The sequence below is a fragment of the Nerophis lumbriciformis genome, linkage group LG32 (assembly GCF_033978685.3).
Source record: "Nerophis lumbriciformis linkage group LG32, RoL_Nlum_v2.1, whole genome shotgun sequence".
Classification (NCBI taxonomy): Eukaryota; Metazoa; Chordata; class Actinopteri; order Syngnathiformes; family Syngnathidae; genus Nerophis; species Nerophis lumbriciformis.
The window spans coordinates 11,859,821-11,877,616 of NC_084579.2; the positions used below are offsets into that span (position 1 = coordinate 11,859,821).

At 40.4% G+C, this 17,796-nt stretch overlaps 1 protein-coding gene across 2 annotated transcripts in view; it reads left to right on the top strand.

The window, feature by feature from the left end:
- Positions 1 to 17,796, top strand: part of abl1 (c-abl oncogene 1, non-receptor tyrosine kinase) — a 91,184-nt gene that overhangs the window by 7,739 nt on the left and 65,649 nt on the right. For both annotated transcript variants that reach the window (XM_061926877.1, XM_061926880.1), the window contains exon 2: positions 6,171 to 6,505. In XM_061926877.1, coding sequence (XP_061782861.1) covers positions 6,379 to 6,505 — 127 coding nt within the window. In that variant the 5' untranslated portion in view covers positions 6,171 to 6,378. The remainder of the gene's footprint in view (positions 1 to 6,170; positions 6,506 to 17,796) is intronic.

The window sequence follows — 17,796 nt, forward strand, 5'->3', positions numbered from 1 at the left end:
TGAGGAGGAACTATTGTTGTGGTACAAACTTTTGTGTGGTGTTGCTTCCTTATTTGTCATAATTCAAAGCTGATTGTAATGTGTAGCAGAATGTGGCAGCGTGTCATAATTACGTCGGTCTGCTGGAACAAAAAACACAGATGGCAGTATCGCTAGTCCAGAGTTTTCACAGTTCGGGACTGACCTAATAATGAACCTGTACAAAAAAATACCAGTACTCTATACATCCCTATTTGTCCCGCAGCTAATCGCTAGAATTCCGCACGACCCCTTCATTGTACCGTGGGTGTTTTGACTGACGCTCCCTTCTCCTACTTTAGCTAAGGAATGTAAAGTATTTGGGGCAATTTGATATTGACATTGTATGTAGGTTGGGTTTTTCTTGCATTTTAGTAAAGTCATTTACAAAAGGTAAACCTAGAAGGCTGATAGGCTATTAGTAGCTAGCGGCTACACAACAGCTAGATAAGTGTCTTTAATTGAACAATATTGCAATCTAAAACAAGGCATTTGTCACTATAAACAATGATCAAATCATTATTGTTGCAGAGAACGTACACATACAAAGTATTCAATGCATAAGCATATCAGAAAATATACAGTAACAAACGTGACCGCATCATTTAACTTACTGCATCATAAGCTTAACTTAATGAAATAATCTGGCCACTAAGTGTCGTCCAAAAATAATTACCTCTCCACTTCAACTTAAAGACAGTATAATTTTATAATTACCTAGATGAAGCAATTCCTGAAGGAATTGCGTGTGAGTGCTCCAATGCTGAAGCTGAACTGAAATGCTGATAGAATGTAGTATGAATATTAAAATAGTTGGAATGTTGAAGAGTTAGAATTTCCAGGAAAAACAGAATTTGGTTTGGAACTTGGGAAAGTCCAGGATGAGTGGAATATTTTGAAGTTGGAACGGTTTGAATCAGATAGAAAATGTGGGAATTGTACAACCTGGAGAAAACGTTCCATTCATTTCAATGGGAATTTCATTGAAATTTGGGAAAACCTGTTTTTTTAATTTAATTTAATTTTTTTTATTAGAAAATGCTAAAAAATTAGCATTTTCTGTTTAAGTGTAAATGGTTGGTGTTGGGATTTTTCAAAACGGTCGAGAAATGTTGAAGTAGTAAAATTTTTTATTGAGAAATGGTATTACGGAATTTCGGGAAAACCGGGAAATTTTCCAGTTCAAAAAACAACTTAGTTTTTTTGTCCTGATTAAGAAGAATGTTTTGACAGTGGAACGGTTGAAGTGGGTAGAAAAATGTGGAAGGAGTAGTCGCCAGAAGAAAGGTGAAAATAGGGTTTTGAAAAACCGGGAATTCTGAGAATTCCTGGAATTCTTTTGAACTTGGAAAACTTATAGTTTGAATGTCCAGGATGAGTAGAATATGTTGAAGGTGAAATGGTTTGAATTGGTTGAAAAATGTGGAAATGGTCAAAGTTTGAAAAATGGCCAATTCATTTTGAATTGGAAAAATGTCCCGGAAAACAGGGAATTCTGGGAATTTTTGGAATTTGTCAAGGGCTGCGATTCCTGAATAGGCTGAACAGTTTGAAGTTGGAACGGTTTGAATCGGATGAAAAATGTGGAAAGTAGAGCGCGCCAAAATCTGGTGAAGAAGAAAAACCATATGTTTGAATGCTCCAAAGCATTCACACAATAATACATAGGTTAGTGTTTTTCAAACCCACCATTGTTCACTGTTTGAGTAATTTCACTTGATCAAGCTTTTTGTAACATCCCACGTTACAAATGCAAATATGTCAAATTTTTTATGATATCATAACAGATCAATATCGGTATCGGCTAATACTGAAGGCTCCAATATCGGTATCGTATTGGAAGTGAGAGTTTTATTCAGACGCCACTATCAAAAGTAGCAGAAATGACTCCCAAATGATGATAGAGTGCAGGTTTAATATCACTTGTCCAACCACAGACATGAACACAAATGATAGTTTGTATCAAAAGTGAGCATTATCATGTTTGGTTATGGCGGCTTGTTTGATACAGCTCTTCTGGAGGTGTGCACTGATCTGCATAACAACAACACGTGTTTCCCATTAGACTGCCTTCTATTTGTGGCTTTCTTCCAATGCTTCTTTTTGTTAGGGCCTTCAGACGGACCGGTCAGGGGCCCACAGAAACACCCACTGCCCGTTGAGAGCGATACGGGCTGTCATGTTAGTTTGTCAAAGAATTAAAATTTCCCTAGTTTGTTTTTTCGACAATTCTTGAACACACCACATTTATGTGATATGAAAACAACAATACAGCATCTTTAAGGGGAACTTCACGTTTTTTCACAATCATTAGAAGTATACAAAATATATATATATATATATATTTTTTTGCGTTCTAACATGTAAAAATCGTCTCGTTATAGGTAGCTAGTGGGAGCAATCAATTCTACCGCTAAATCTCTTTAAAAATGCATTCAAAACCCGTCACCGATACTTTATTCACGCTCTGTAACCTGTATAATAACCAAGCTGTAGCGACATTGTCATTGTAAAAGCGAACACCGAGGAACTCTCTTTCTAACGTAGTAACACATCGGCATGCTTTGGTATTAGCTGTAAAAGCTAACTACAGCAAGAGATAAGCTAGCTTCCACATCAACAGGAAACGCGTTTGAGTTTTTAATGCGAAACACAATTCGATAGGACCCCAATCTGTACGGACTGAAAAACATGAACAATCATATTACAGTATCTGTAAAGTATTTTTTCATGTTTTGTTAGTACGCTGTCTGTCATGATACACGCATGACGTGCTGCATGTATCATGATCAATATAAAGTGTGACTCACTCGATGGACAGTTGTCTTTTTGGTCCAGCTGCCCGGGGGACATTTTTTCCTGGTTATTTCTGGTAAGCACACCATTTATGTCAAAATAGCTCGTCTCCAAATTCCACATTTGGGGCTCCGAATCGATTTCACTTCACTCTACTGGCTTCTGTCTGCTCCAACGTTTCACCCTCTTCTTCGTGCTCGCTTCTGGAAGCAGCAGTTAATCCTTCGTTCATTCCGCTTTAAAAAGATAAGGTTGTGAATCCTCATTTGTTGAATAATAGGTGTCTTTGTTGTTTGTTGCCAAGTCTGCCGTGATTAGAGCACACAAGCGTTTTGTATCCGGAAGTAGGAACACACTGGAAGTCGGATGTGCGCTGCTATGGAAACAGAAATCAATGCACGGAACAATTCAACCCAGGAAATGATTAAAATGTTCAAAATACAGTAAATATTGAACATATTACATATTGCCATGAACTTGTCTATTACTACATTATACTTGCTGTGTGTATACAAAACATTGATGGAGGGTTTTGAAGGTGTCTTAGAGCAGGGGTGCACACACCTTTTCTGCACACTTTTCAATTGACCAAGCCGAGGAGATCTTCCTCATTCATATATATCATTTATATTTATTTATTTATGAAAGATACGTTTTTGTTAACAAGTTAAAGGTGTTTAATGATAATACAATCATGTTTAAAGGGGAACATTATCACAATTTCAGAATGGTTAAAACCATTAAAAATCAATTCCCAGTGGCTTATTATATTTTTCGAAGTTTTTTTCAAAATTTTACCCATCACGCAATATCCCTAAAAAAAAGCTTCAAAGTGCCTGATTTTAACCATCGTTATAAACACCCGTCCATTTTCCTGTGACGTCACATAGTGAAGCCAACACAAACAAACATGGCGGAATGAACAGCAAGCTATAGCGACATTAGCTCGGATTCAGACTCGGATTTCAGCGGCTTAAGCGATTCAACAGATTACGAATGTATTGAAACGGATGGTTGTAGTGTGGAGGCAGGTAGCGAAAACGAAATTGAAGAAGAAACTGAAGCTATTGAGCCATATCGGTTTGAATCGTATGCAAGTGAAACCGACGAAAACGACACGACAGCCAGCGACACGGGAGAAAGCGAGGACGAATTCGGCGATCACCTTCTAACCAACAATTGGTATGTGTTTGTTTGGCATTAAAGGAAACTAACAACTATGAACTAGGTTTACAGCATATGAAATACATTTGGCAACAACATGCACTTTGAGAGTGCAGACAGCCCAATTTTCATCAATTAATATATTCTGTAGACATACCCTCATCCGCGCTCTTTTCCTGAAAGCTGATCTGTCCAGTTTTGGAGTTGATGTCAGCAGGCCAGGGAAGCTAGGGTCGAAATGGGGTTTAGCTCGCTCGTCTGCGGGAACAAACTGCCGCCATTGCTTGCCGTGCTACCGAGGTCCTTTGTCCCTGAATTGCTCACACACTCCGGCAGATTCAATGGGGGTCTGGTGGCAGATTTCTTTGACTTTATCGTTGGAAATGCATCTGCTTTGAGTGTCGCAGGATATCCACACTTGCCATCTCTGTCGTAGCATAGCTTTCGTCGGTAAAGTGTGCGGAACAAACGCCCAATTTCTTGCCACTTTAGCATCTTTGGGCCACTGGTGCAACTTGAATCCGTCCCTGTTCGTGTTGTTACACCCTCCGACAACACACCGACGAGGCATGATGTCTCCAAGGTACGGAAAACAGTCGAAAAAACGGAAAATAACAGAGCTGATTTGACTCGGTGTTTGAGAAAATGGCGGATTGCTTCCCGATGTGACGCCACGTTGTGACGTCATCGCTCCGAGAGCGAATATTAGAAAGGCGTTTAATTCGCCAAAATTCACCCATTTAGAGTTCGGAAATCGGTTAAAAAAATATATGGTCTTTTTTCTGCAACATCAAGGTATATATTGACGCTTCCATAGGTCTGGTGATAATGTTCCCCTTTAAACCATATAGATTCCTTTCTTTTATAAAGACAAGAATATAAGTTGGTGTAATTACCTGATTACGATGACTTGCATTGATTGGAATCAGACAGTAGTGATGATAACGTCCACATTTTAGAGTGTCCGCCCTGAGATGGGTAGGTTGTGAGTTCAAACCCCGGAGTCATACCAAAGACTATAAAAATGGGACCCATTACCTCCCTGCTTGGCACTCAGCATCAAGGGTTGGAATTGGGGGTTAAATCACCAAAAATGATTCCCGGGCGCGGCCACCGCTGCTGCCCACTGCTCCCCTCACCTCCCAGGGAGTGAACAAGGGGATGGGTCGAATGCAGAGGACACATTTCACCACACCTAGTGTGTGTGTGACAATCATTGGTACTTTAACTTAACTTTTAACTTTAATTTTCAAATGGAGGAGAAAAAAAGTCCTCCTTTCTGTCCAATACCACATGAAAGTGGTTGATTTTTGTCATCTTATTTGTCCAGCTTCAATACTTGTGTTTATACGCTTTACAAGAAATATATCGGCGTCTACTTTGTGCACGCTAGCTTTCTGAGATTTTTATTTTGCTAGCGCAGGCAGGATGAAGCAGCGCTTTTATTGTGAAGATAGGGACTGTGCAGTCGGTCTTTAGAGTTTTGACGGCAGATACGGCGCGGGAGTCTGTTGAAATAAAAAGTGTTTCTTGCCTTCCTGTCTGTCATTTTTTCTTAATAATGAACTGGCAGCAGCCAGCGTCATCTCACAAGACCCTCGGGTGCCGTGAATGTCAATCAAGTGACGAAAGTGACGTATAAGTGAAGATTGATGATCGCTAATTATAAGGTCTATTTTTTTAATGCCTGGACGGCGATCAACTGACTCACCCTCCACGATTGACTGGTAGCTCACGATTGACGTAATGGGCACCACTGGTGACTCCCGATAGCCGCATGTTCCAAGCGTTTTTTTATCATCTTTAAAATCCTGATAAAAAAAAAAAAGACGTGTGTTCTTTTCTCTCATAATGATTGTAAACGATAGGCAAAATAAAAAAATAAAAAAGTGCAGTTCCCCTTTAATAAATCCACCAATTGACATGTTTCACCCTTTTGAGAGCCTCTGCTTTTTAGTCCGCAAAAGCCGCTTTCCTATATTTGTCGCCATTTACTTTTTTGAAAAATAGTATCTCATAAAGGGGTCTAACATTTACTCCGTCTTATATTCTCTGACAGACAAGACTTACAGTCTCATTATAATGTGTTTATAAGCAAAGGGCAGGTAGCGCCAAAACTATATGTGGTGGAATGAATATACGGCGTGGGAAACACTGAATATTAAAAATAACAATCCTGTATTTCCTCCCAGATTCCCGTGAAACACCCCAAATTCCATTAATGCACGATAAAAAGAGCCACACTGCAGTCGTACCAATCTGCACCCCTGACACTCCGGGAGGAAGCCAAGGAAAAGGACTCCTCCTGTTTTCCCTCTTCTCAAACGCTTCAACCGTCGGACGGCGTGCGACCCAATCCAGCTTGGCGCGGTCCCGGCTGCGGCCTGGCATCCTGCCCTTATGGGGCAGCAGCCGGGGAAGTTTGTAGGGGACCAGAGGAGACCCAGTCTGCCGGCCTTCATCAAGGGGGTGAAGAGGGAGTCGACGCGCCACGGGAACCAGCCCTGCAATGTGTTTGCTGTGCACGGTAAGAACCAAGCGCCACCTTGAAGGCCGTTTCATGTGTTCACCTGTTTTGTGTCCTCCATTGATAGCGCTGTAGAACCTTGTGTTTGCCTAACGACAAAATAACAATGATCTGTTCTAGGGATGTCCCGATCCAATATTTGGATCGGATCGGCTGCCGATATTTGCAAAAAAATGCGTATCGGCAAGGCATGGGAAAATGCCGATCCAGATCCAGTTTTAAAAAAAACTCCGGTCCGTGTTTTCCAGCGCACCGATTTAAATAATACATTCCACTTTTCTGCTGCTCCCTAATTTCCGTTCCGCATTTTCCAGCCCACCTTCAACACATCCACAGGTCTGTGGATTCTCACGCAGTTGCTTTTAGCTGCTGGCATTACACGACAGGCTCTTCTCACTCACCTGTGTCTCCCTCTCACAGACAGCAAGCGCACCTTCTTACACACGTCACATACTGTCACGTCATACGTCACATACGTATACGCCCTCTCCCAGCAGAGAGGTAGCAGCATGGCTAACGTTAGCTGTGATGCTAGCGCAGCCGTGTGACCAACGCTCCCTCTAAGGTGCGCGCCTGTGCAATTGCGCACTGTTTAAGCGTCCTCTGCGCATAGCAATTATATGCCACGCACAAAATCTAATAAAAAAATAAGCGCATAACAATTTTCGACACACCGACACGACAGAGAAAACAGTTTTCGTCATCATTGTTCAAATATCCATTCGGTGCCACACGCCCACACCATCAAAATGCCGAGGCTAAAATTTCCACATCAACACCGTATGAAAAAAATAGTGATTTTTTTAGTTGTGATTTCCTTCTCTGCATGAAAGTTTAAAAGTAGCATATATTAATGCAGTATGAAGAAGAATGTTTTAATGTAGACATGCAAGCCTTGAAAGAACATTTTGAAAATCAAGACTACATTTCCTGCAAATGGATGCATTTCTACCCTATATTTTAACTTTACATTTATTCTCATATCAAACTCTTTTGGCTGTCTTTTTGACACTTACATCCGGCGCCCCCCTCCACACCCTAGATTATAAATAATGTAAATAATTCAGTGTGATTATCTTGTGTGATGACTGTATTATGATGATAGTATATATCTGTATCATGAATCAATTTAAGTGGACCCCGACTTAAACAAGTTGAAAAACTTATTGGGGTGTTACCATTTAGTGGTCAATTGTACGGAATATGTACTTCACTGTGCAACCTACTAATAAAAGTCTCAATCAATCAATCAAAACACATAGAATCATCATACTGATGTCAATTATGCATCAAGTGTTCATTCAAGACTAAGGCAAAATATAGAGATATACTGTATATCGTGTATCGCAATATGGCCTTAAAATATCGCAATATTAAAAAAAGGCCATACCGCCCAGCCTTAGTTTCAATGATGCCATTTCTGTTTGTCATGTATAATTTTGTCTATTTTGTGTTTATCCTTGAATAAACAGGTCAGTTTCTTGTTACCAACCATTGTGTATTATTCAAACTCCCCTAATTCAGATGGCTAGTTGTTATCAAGAGTACTAAAACCCTTTTCAACATGATTCTGACAACTATGTAGGCTAAATAACTTTAAACTTTAATACATGCTCGGATATGCCAGTATCGGTCAGTATCGGTATCGGTCGGTATCGGATCGGAAGTGCAAAAACAATATCGGTATCGGATCGGAAGTGCAAAAACCTGGATCGGGACATCCCTAATCTGTTCCATGATCAAACTGTCACCATCCAAAATCTTGTTTACTGTTGATCAGTATCAGACGATTTTCATGAAAAAGTATGTGATCGCCACTGCTGATGAATGCCTTTTAATTACTATCAGAAAAGCAGATCCCCTCTGACTGACACTGTATTTATTTTTATTCCCCCGGCTGACAAGCAGCTCGCTAATTATGTGTCTCCATACACAGTGCGGCGCGTTGCTCCCGTGAGCCATCACGTAATCACCTCCATCACGCCAAATAAGCTGCATTTCTTAGTATCTTAAGTATCATTATCAAGTATTATTATCATCACCGCAGGACGGGGCTAAACATGTTTCACGCCGAGAACAAGTCAGGAGCATGCATGCTAATAGCTTAGTTCAGTGTTTTTCAAACTTTTTTGAGCCAAGGCACATTTTTTTGCGTTGAAAAAATCCGGAGGCACACCACCAGCAGAAATCATTAAAAAACGAAACTTATTGACAGTGAAAAGTCGTTGTCACAATTGTTGGATATGACTTTAAACCATAACCAAGCATGCATCACAATAGATGTGGGATCTGAGCCGAGGATGTCGTTGTGGCTTGTGTAGCCCTTTGAGACACTCGTGATTTAGGGCTATATAAGTAAACTTTGATTGATTGATTGATTGATAGCTCTTGTCTCAAAGTAGGTGTACTCTCACCACCTGTCACATCACGCCGTGACTTCTTTTGAGTTTCTTTGCTGTTTTCCTGTGTGTAGTGTTTTAGTTCTTGTCTTGCGCTCCTATTTTGGTGGCTTTTTCTCTTTTTTTGGTATTTTCCTGTAGCAGTTTCATGTCTTCCTTTGAGCGATATTTCCCGCATCTACTTTGTTTTAGCAATCAAGGATATTTCAGTTGTTTTTATCCTTTTTTGTGGGGACATTGTTGATTGTCATGTCATGTTCGTACGTACATTGTCTTTGCTCCACAGTAAGTCTTTGCTGTTGTCCAGCATTCTGTTTTTGTTGACTTTGTAGCCAGTTCAGTTTTAGTTTGGTTCTTCATAGCCTTCCCTAAGCTTTAATGCCTTTTCTTAGGGGCACTCACCTTTTGTTTATTTTTGGTTTAAGCATTGACACCTTTTTTACCTGCACACTGCCTCCCGCTGTTTCCGACATCTACAAAGCAATTAGCTACCGGCTGCCACCTACTGATATGGACGAGTATTACACGGTTACTCTTCCGAGGTCTAGACAGCACCGACTCTCAACAACAACACATCATTTGCAGACTATTATTACTGGTTTGCAAAAAATATTTTTAACCCAAATAGGTGAAATTACATAATCTCCCATGGCACACCAGACTGTATCTCACGGCACACTGGCTTAGTTAAAAAAAGAAAATAAATAAGTGCTTAATAAAGTTTAAGAAGTGGCGATAGATACACGTTGCAGCAGAAAGTAAGGAAATATTCCCGAGAAAATGATAAGTAGATTAATAATAGTTTATGGCAGGGATTCTCAAACTGTGGTAATTACTTGATTAAATGTTCCCACACAGTGTTACTGTTCAAACTGTGTGTAATGTTACAATGGCTAAAAATATTAAACCTACTTGTTAAATAGGGGGTAGCGGGGGGTGTATATTGTAGCGTCCTGGAAGAGTTTGTGCTGCAAGGGGTTCTGGGTATTTGTTCTGTTGTGTTTATGTTGTGTTACGGTGCGGATGTTCTTCCGAAATGTGTTTGTCATTCTTGTTTGGTGTGGGTTCACAGTGTGGCGCATATTTGTAACAGTGTTAAAGTTGTTTATACGGCCACCCTCAGTGTGACCTGTATGGCCGTTGACCAAGTATGCTTGGCGTTCTCTTGTGTGTGAGAAAATCTGTAGATATTATTTGACTGGGCCGTCACGTAAAGGCAGTGCTTTTAAAGTTTATTGGCGGTCTGTACTTCTCCCTACGTCCGTGTACACAGCGGCGTTTTAAAAAGTCGTAAATTTTACTTTTTGAAACCGATGCCGATAATTTCCGATATCACATTTTAAAGCATTTATCGGTCGATATTATCGGACATCTCTAGAAACATACATACTGTATAGCATTGTAATGTAATGTATTCCTCACTGAGCTAACCTCGCTAAACCTGATTATAGCATACTCTTGTTATTGAATTCAAATACAAAAGCACAAGTTGTTTTGTCACGCCCCCTAGACAATAGGCTGGCTTCGCTACACATTCTAAGATAAAGCAAATGAATCAATCAGCTGCAGACGTAGCAGCTGTAAGTTTGACCATTGTGTTGCAGTGATTGCGTTCATTGTGAAGGCTTCCATGATGAAATGCAAACATCACATTGTCAGTCTGGTTTGTTTTATGATGACGTGTGATAAACTGCAGCCGCTGTGTTTTTATTTGTCTACCTTGTATCCCTGCAATGTAATTAATTACGGGTTTGGATTTGAGAGGCACTCAATTTACATAGTCGGCAAGAAAAACCTAGTTTAACCCCAAGTTTGCAGCTTAGCGTGCAAATGTTTTCAAAGTTCTATAAACTTGTCCATACATCTAAAAAGTTGTCATTATTGCTGTCGCAGGAGTCGTTTAAAAGCAAAGTCGAGCATGAAGCTGATCCACCAAGGGTGTTTTGTTGCTGTTTGTACATCTGTTGATTGAAGTCACTCTGCAGTCATTGCTTGATTGCATTAGCACAGCCTGTTCATTGATCCTGTGGCTGAGAATGCCTTGGAGCTGGTGAGAAAGTGAAGATGTTGCGTAACGTCGCCGGTTTCAACACGTATGGGCAGCTCACAGTTTTAGTATAAAAAAGAAAAATCCCAGAGCACTTGTGAGTGAAAGTGTGCGCCTTTTGACTGATGCTAGTGTGCAGACCGTGCTCAGACTGAATGCTCTTAAGAAAAAATATCCTAAGTAGCTCTCAGTATTATGTGGCGATCCTGTAAAACCGGGCCAGATCCGGAATGATCTGTTATCTAAGATGATATTTGATTTTAATTAGATTTTTATTAAGGATCCCCATTAGATGATTACCACAACAACCCACTAGTCTTCCTGGGGTCCACAAACTCAATACAATTACAAGTAAAAGCATATAATTATAACTACACAATAGAGAAAAAAAATAAAAGCATCAATAAGAAAACAAGCAAACAATTTACAGTCACAGAATAATAATTACCATATAAATATAACTACACAATACAAAACCAAACAAAAATCATCAACAAGCAAACTCATTTACAGACTCAGATAAAATATTACTTTCCTTTTAAAAACCTGTTTACTTTCAATGCCGGTGAGAATTCGAGGCAGGTTATTCCAGAGCGATACAGACCTATGAATAAAAGATTTCCGCAAAGCATTCTTCCTGGGACAAGGGAGTACAAAATGCCCCTCACTAGACGCCCTGGTATTATGATTATGTATAGTGCTACTGTAAACTGTTTGGGCCATGAGAAAAGCAGGAGTTTTACTACCGGTTACTGATTTGAACAATATTAGAGTATTAGCTGACAACCTGTTCTCTTGATTAGTATTAGAACTGGCCCGCAGGCCACAGCCGCCTGTTTTGCACGCACCAATACTCCATCAGTGTTGGTGCTAGGAATTTTCAAAATGGGGTTCCAGGGACCCCATCAAGTCTTAAAATGGGTCCTAGGGACCCCATCAAGTCATAAAAATGGGTCCCACAGTAAATTTTTGGGGTCCCACTTTTTTGTAACCATTTTTGAAAACATATGATAAATGTAAGCATTATCCTGTTACATCTCACATTCTATATTGTGTTTTGGAAAAAGGTTGTCATAAACATTACTTAATTCATTAAAAAAATAAAAGTACAAAAGAAAACACGTTTTTATGCATATGTAAATGTCCATTCATCCATTTCCTACCGCTTATTCCCTCGGGGTCGCGGGGGCGCTGGAGCGTATCTCAGCTACAATCAGACAAGTCGCCAACTCATCGTAGGGCGCATATGTAAATGTATTCAGTTATAAACATTCATTCACATTCTTTGTTCCTAAACTTTACCGCTGCCGGTATTTTTTTCTATATTTTTATTGTAATATTTTTGGCCAAAGTAAGACAAAGAAAACAATCTGAAATTGTCTTTATTTTCTAGTTTTAATGCCATGATTTTAATAGTTTTTGTGCACAGATTTTCCTCCATGCGGCCTCTGAGCTAAAATTAGTTTGACACCCCTGCTCTAATACAATCGTTACCTCGGGTTTTTATGGTTTTTTTGTGACATTTGGTAGGTTGTGCATTGCATAGAAAACAAAGTTAAAATGTGAAGTGAGTCCATCAATGACAAATTAATGAAATTTTTGCATGTAATGCACAGTATAACCGAGGTATGCCTTGTAAGATTTTGACCATAGTGACACAAATATACAGTGTCACCTTCTCATGTTTTTTATGTGAACCATTTTTTGTATTTTAATAATATAGTTCATTATTTTTTTAAATATTTTTTTTTTGCAATTTGCACAAATACCCGTTTACATTTTAAATGATAAATATTGACATTAAATACCAGCGATGTGCCGATTGATCGGCTGCTGATAGGTATCGGACGAATGTATTTGCCGATTTATGTCTTTTAATGCCGATTCACAAACACCGATCGCCGATTTACTGACACTGTATTTAAAATTTTTATCTTCCGGCTGTCAAGCGGCCAGCAGCTAATTATGTGTCCATGATAAGTTTCCCAGAGGGCGGGTTGAATAGACATGTGTGGAGGTTACCCTCCAGTGGGTTCCTTGGACCACCAAACACTGTCACGAGAGCCTGGATAGTGCGCGTGTTTTGCTTTACAGCTTTCTCTGTCCGTGTCTCGCTCTCTCTCTCTCGCTCCCACTCCAGCTCCAACAATGTGTCTCGTTCCAGCTGCTGCTAATAAAGGCGACAGGTGATTAGATAACAAGGCCCACCTGGGCCATCCACTCACCTGTCGCTGTCTTCGAGGCCGGTCCTTGCACACCCCGTTCTGTGGCAGGCCGGCAGGCCACGCCCCCCTCCACAACATGTTTGTTTTGTTCAACTAACGAGTTGTAAGAGTTCCTTATATGTTACTTCTTCAAAACGAGAGAGCTTATTTTTAATTTTCAATTCTTTTAATTGTAATAATGGCATAAAGTCATCAACTGAGTGGGTGGTGCTACTGGGAGAAGACCCTTGTTGGGTTCGCGATGCTATGGTGTTAAACAATAATTTAGGATCATTTTTATTGAGGCGAATAAGATTAGAGCAATAATTAATTTTAGCTAAGGTTTATAGGTTGTTAAAATATCCCTCCATGCTTGATTGAAGACCTCAAGTTTGGTCGCTCACCATTTGCTTTCCTGCTCTCTACATGATAGTTTAAGAGCTCTGATTTGTTCCGTAAACTAAGGGGTACGTTAAACTGAGGCCCCTTCGACACTAAGCCGGGCTAAGGTTATCATGGGTAAATCCCACCTAACCTTAGTGTAAAAGGGGCCTTAGGGGCCTTTTCTTAGTTTTAATGGTGCTGTGTACCATCAATAGTGTTGTGCAAGGGATCATTAAAGTTGTTAGTGAGGCTGTCAATGGAGCCTACATAATTTGGGAACGGCGCCATTACCCAGAGCAGTAGGTTGGAGAGAATCATAGTTGTAGCAGCGTTATTGTTACGTCTGCTAAAGCATTGGTTATGAACAATTCATTAACTTTATATTTTAGGAGGTACTGATCAGAAATGACTTTGGTGTAAGGGAGATCTATACCTTTTTAGAGGAGGTGATAACCCTGACCAGGACTAAATCTATCATATTACTGTTACGATGAGTAGGTTCATTTATTATTTGTATAAGACCACAACTGTCGCTTATAGTTTGGAGCGCCACGCTCGGAGGGTCTAACGAGGTAGTTATGTGGATATTAATTTAACCTCTTAAGGCCCAAGCTGTTTTTTACATGCTTTTTTTATTTCTCTTTGCTATTTGGGCTTATTGGACCCTAATTAGAATAAAAACTAAGAATCATCTTTCGATATGATGTACTTAGTCCATAAGTACACAAACGTGTACTTCATGTTTAGTGACATGCTAATTCTTATTTGTACACTTTTTCCCCCCAAATTCCATTGTATGTTATACTCTTCTGACACCACCAGATGGCAGTATAAGTGTCCACATAAGTGGCCATAAGACTCCAATTCAGTCGTGTACACAATTTTGGAAATAAGAGCTAAAAGGGGCTGTCCATGCATGTGAACTTTCATGGCGAGTTTACTGACCGATACGAGTTACAACTTTACACTACTTTGTGTTAGAAATGACAACAGCGGAGGATGAATGTCCCATAACAAGAAGATCGAGAAAAAGAAGAAGCTTATCGACTACGGTCTCGTCACGGACTACAAAGGCAGACGTGCGCAAATTTTCAGGACTTATGAAAATCCCAAAGACAGATTAGCATGTACCAGAAGGTAAGAAAAGTTGCTTTTTCATGATATTGTGAAACAAAACGCCAGATAATATGTCTTACCTTATACACACACTTCATAATAATACTCATATGTTGAAGCACAGTACAATCCATCGAGCGGTGCGGCTTCATAGCTTACCAAAGTCGTACTAAAACATTTTGATAGATTTTTGAGCGCCGTGTGTAATGTTCTATATTTTCAATGGAACATACAGTGTACAATTTTGGTTTTGTTTACTTGAGTCATATTGCAGTCTACACATACCGGTATATCTTATATGTGACTGCCATCATATTGCAGTCTACACGTATCTCTTATGTGTTACTGCTATCTACTGGTCACTAGGGATGTCCCGATCCGATATTTGGATCGGATCGGCCGCCGATATTTGCCAAAAAATGCGTATCGGCAAGGCATGGGAAAATGCCGATCCAGATCCAGTTTTAAAAATAAACTCCGGTCCGTGTTTTCCAACGCACCGATTTAAATAATACATTCCACTTTTCTGCTGCTCCCTAAGTTCCGTTCCGCATTTTCCAGCACACCTTCAACACATCCACAGGTCTGTGGATTCTCACGCAGTTGCTTTTAGCTGCTGGCATTACACGACAGGCTCCTCTCACTCTTTCCTGTGTCTCCCTCTCACAGACAGCAAGTGCACCTTCTTACACACGTCACATACTGTCACGTCATACGTCACATACGTATACGTCCTCCCCGAGCAGAGAGGTAGCAGCATGGCTAACGTTAGCTGTGATGCTAGCGCAGCCGCTAAGGTGCGCGCCTGTGCAATTGCGCACTGCTCAAGCGTCCTCTGCGCACGGCAAATCTATGCCACGCACAAAATCAAATAAAAAAAATAAGCGCATAACAATTTTCGACACACGGACACGACAGAAAAAACGGTTTTCGTCATCATTGTTCAAATATTGTAACGTCTGTCGAGACGCTTATCTCCGTTCGGTGCCACACGTCCACACCATCAAAATGCAGAGGCAAACATTTCCAGATCAACACCGTATGAAAAAAATAGTGATTTTTTTTTAGTTGTGATTTCCTTCTCTGCATGAAAGTTTAAAAGTAGCATATATTAATGCAGTATGAAGAAGAATGTTTTAATGTAGACACATGGAATCATCATACTGCTGTGATTATATGCATCAAGTGTTCATTCAAGGCTAAGGCAAAATATCGAGATATATATTGTGTATCGCGATATGGCCTTAAAATATCGCAATATTAAAAAAAGGCCATATCGCCCAGCCCTAGTTCAATGATGCCATTTCTGTTTGTCATGTATAATTTTGTCTATTTTGTGTTTATCCTTGAATAAACAGGTCAGTTTCTTGTTACCAACCATTGTGTATTATTCAAACTTCCCTAATTCAGCTGCCTAGTTGTTATCAAGAGTACTAAAACCCTTTTCAACATGATTCTGACAACTAAGTAGGCTAAATAACTTTAAACTTTAATACATGCTCGGATAGGCCAGTATCGGTCAGTATCGGATCGGAAGTGCAAAAACAATATCGGTATCGGATCGGAAGTGCAAAAACCTGGATCGGGACATCCCTACTGGTCACACTTATCATTTCACCATGTACCAAATAAAATAGCTTTGAGGTCGGTAAGCACAACCAAAATTATTCCGTACATTAGGCGCACCGGGTTATTAGGCGCACTGTCGAGTTTTGAGAAAATGAAAGGATTATAAGTGCATATTATAGTCTGAAAATTTTGATAAATACACTTGGGTAAAAAAAGGAGATACAGTATTTATTTAATTGGACATTACAGTTATTTGGAGTTAATTTTAAGACATGAGTTGACCTTGCAGAAATGGCCAATATTGCAGTATAGTTGACAAAGAAACAATAAATGATCCCTGGTCGTTTAAGGGAAGGATGCATGCCAAGCGTCCCGCTAACTGATAAGTTTACCAAATGTGTGTGTAGAGCTGTGATTGCCTTGGCAGACAATACTTTCCACTGCCTCTTGCATAAGGCAGACGTAGAGCCGCGGTGGGGGGGGTGGACGCAGCACAGGGAAGGTCAGAAAAATAGAGCGAGCGCGTTTGCCGGTAAATGGATCGAACTTGGCAACGGGTGGGTGACAGTTGCTCCTATTGGTTTTCCCCTCACGATGAGCAGGTTGGCTCGTCCGAGGGGATGTGAGTCACAGTGCACGAGGAGGGTAGTGTCAACACATCATTTTACGTCTTTGTATGTTTTTTTATTTTATTTTATCCCCTCCTGCTGCCCGTAGTGCTCGAGTCAAGCATACTAAGTGCCGACACCGTGCGGCTTCTCCACAGGCAGGTTCAAACCTCACGCCTGCCGCTGGCTGGAAAGCGAGGCGGGAGGCAAGCGAGGACCTGTCTTGTGCTGCCATCTCGTCGGCGTGCTTGATTTCAGATTGCACGGCCGCCGCATGTAGCCGAGTACACTCTGGCGTGGTACGGTACATTGAATGTGAGGCCAGTACTCTTGCATTACTCTGTGTTGTTGACTTTCAACACAATTCATCACTTGTATCTACCAAAATGTTGCATGATTGCAGAATTTTACCGTGAATTGATTAACGTGGACCCTAACTTAACCCTTGTGTGGTGTTCGGGTCTGTGGGACCCATTTTCATTTTTTATTAAAAGAAAAATGATACAATTAATTAATGTTTCAAACTGAGACTCACTAACTTTGGCTCATTTTCTGTGAAGAACATATATCAGAATACATATTTAATGACCACACACACCATACACCCCCCTACACATTTCTATTACATATAAGATGTCCGGGTCCACTGGACCCGGGGCTAGTAGAAGTGTGGAAATTGATATTCTGTGTACCACACACACACACACACACACACACACACACACACACACACACACACACACACACACACACACACACACACACACACACAACAGGCCTAGACAGGAGGAGGGACAGAGTGTAGGTACACAGAACATCAGAGGGTCAAATGTGCGAGAAAATGAGAGCAGACAGTGTTGACAAACAATGTTGCAACCTTGTGTGGGAACCGCAGGTGCAGAAACACAAAAGAAGAATCCCTGTGGGATGCAGAGACTGGCATAGAAATTTTCCGTGCATATTG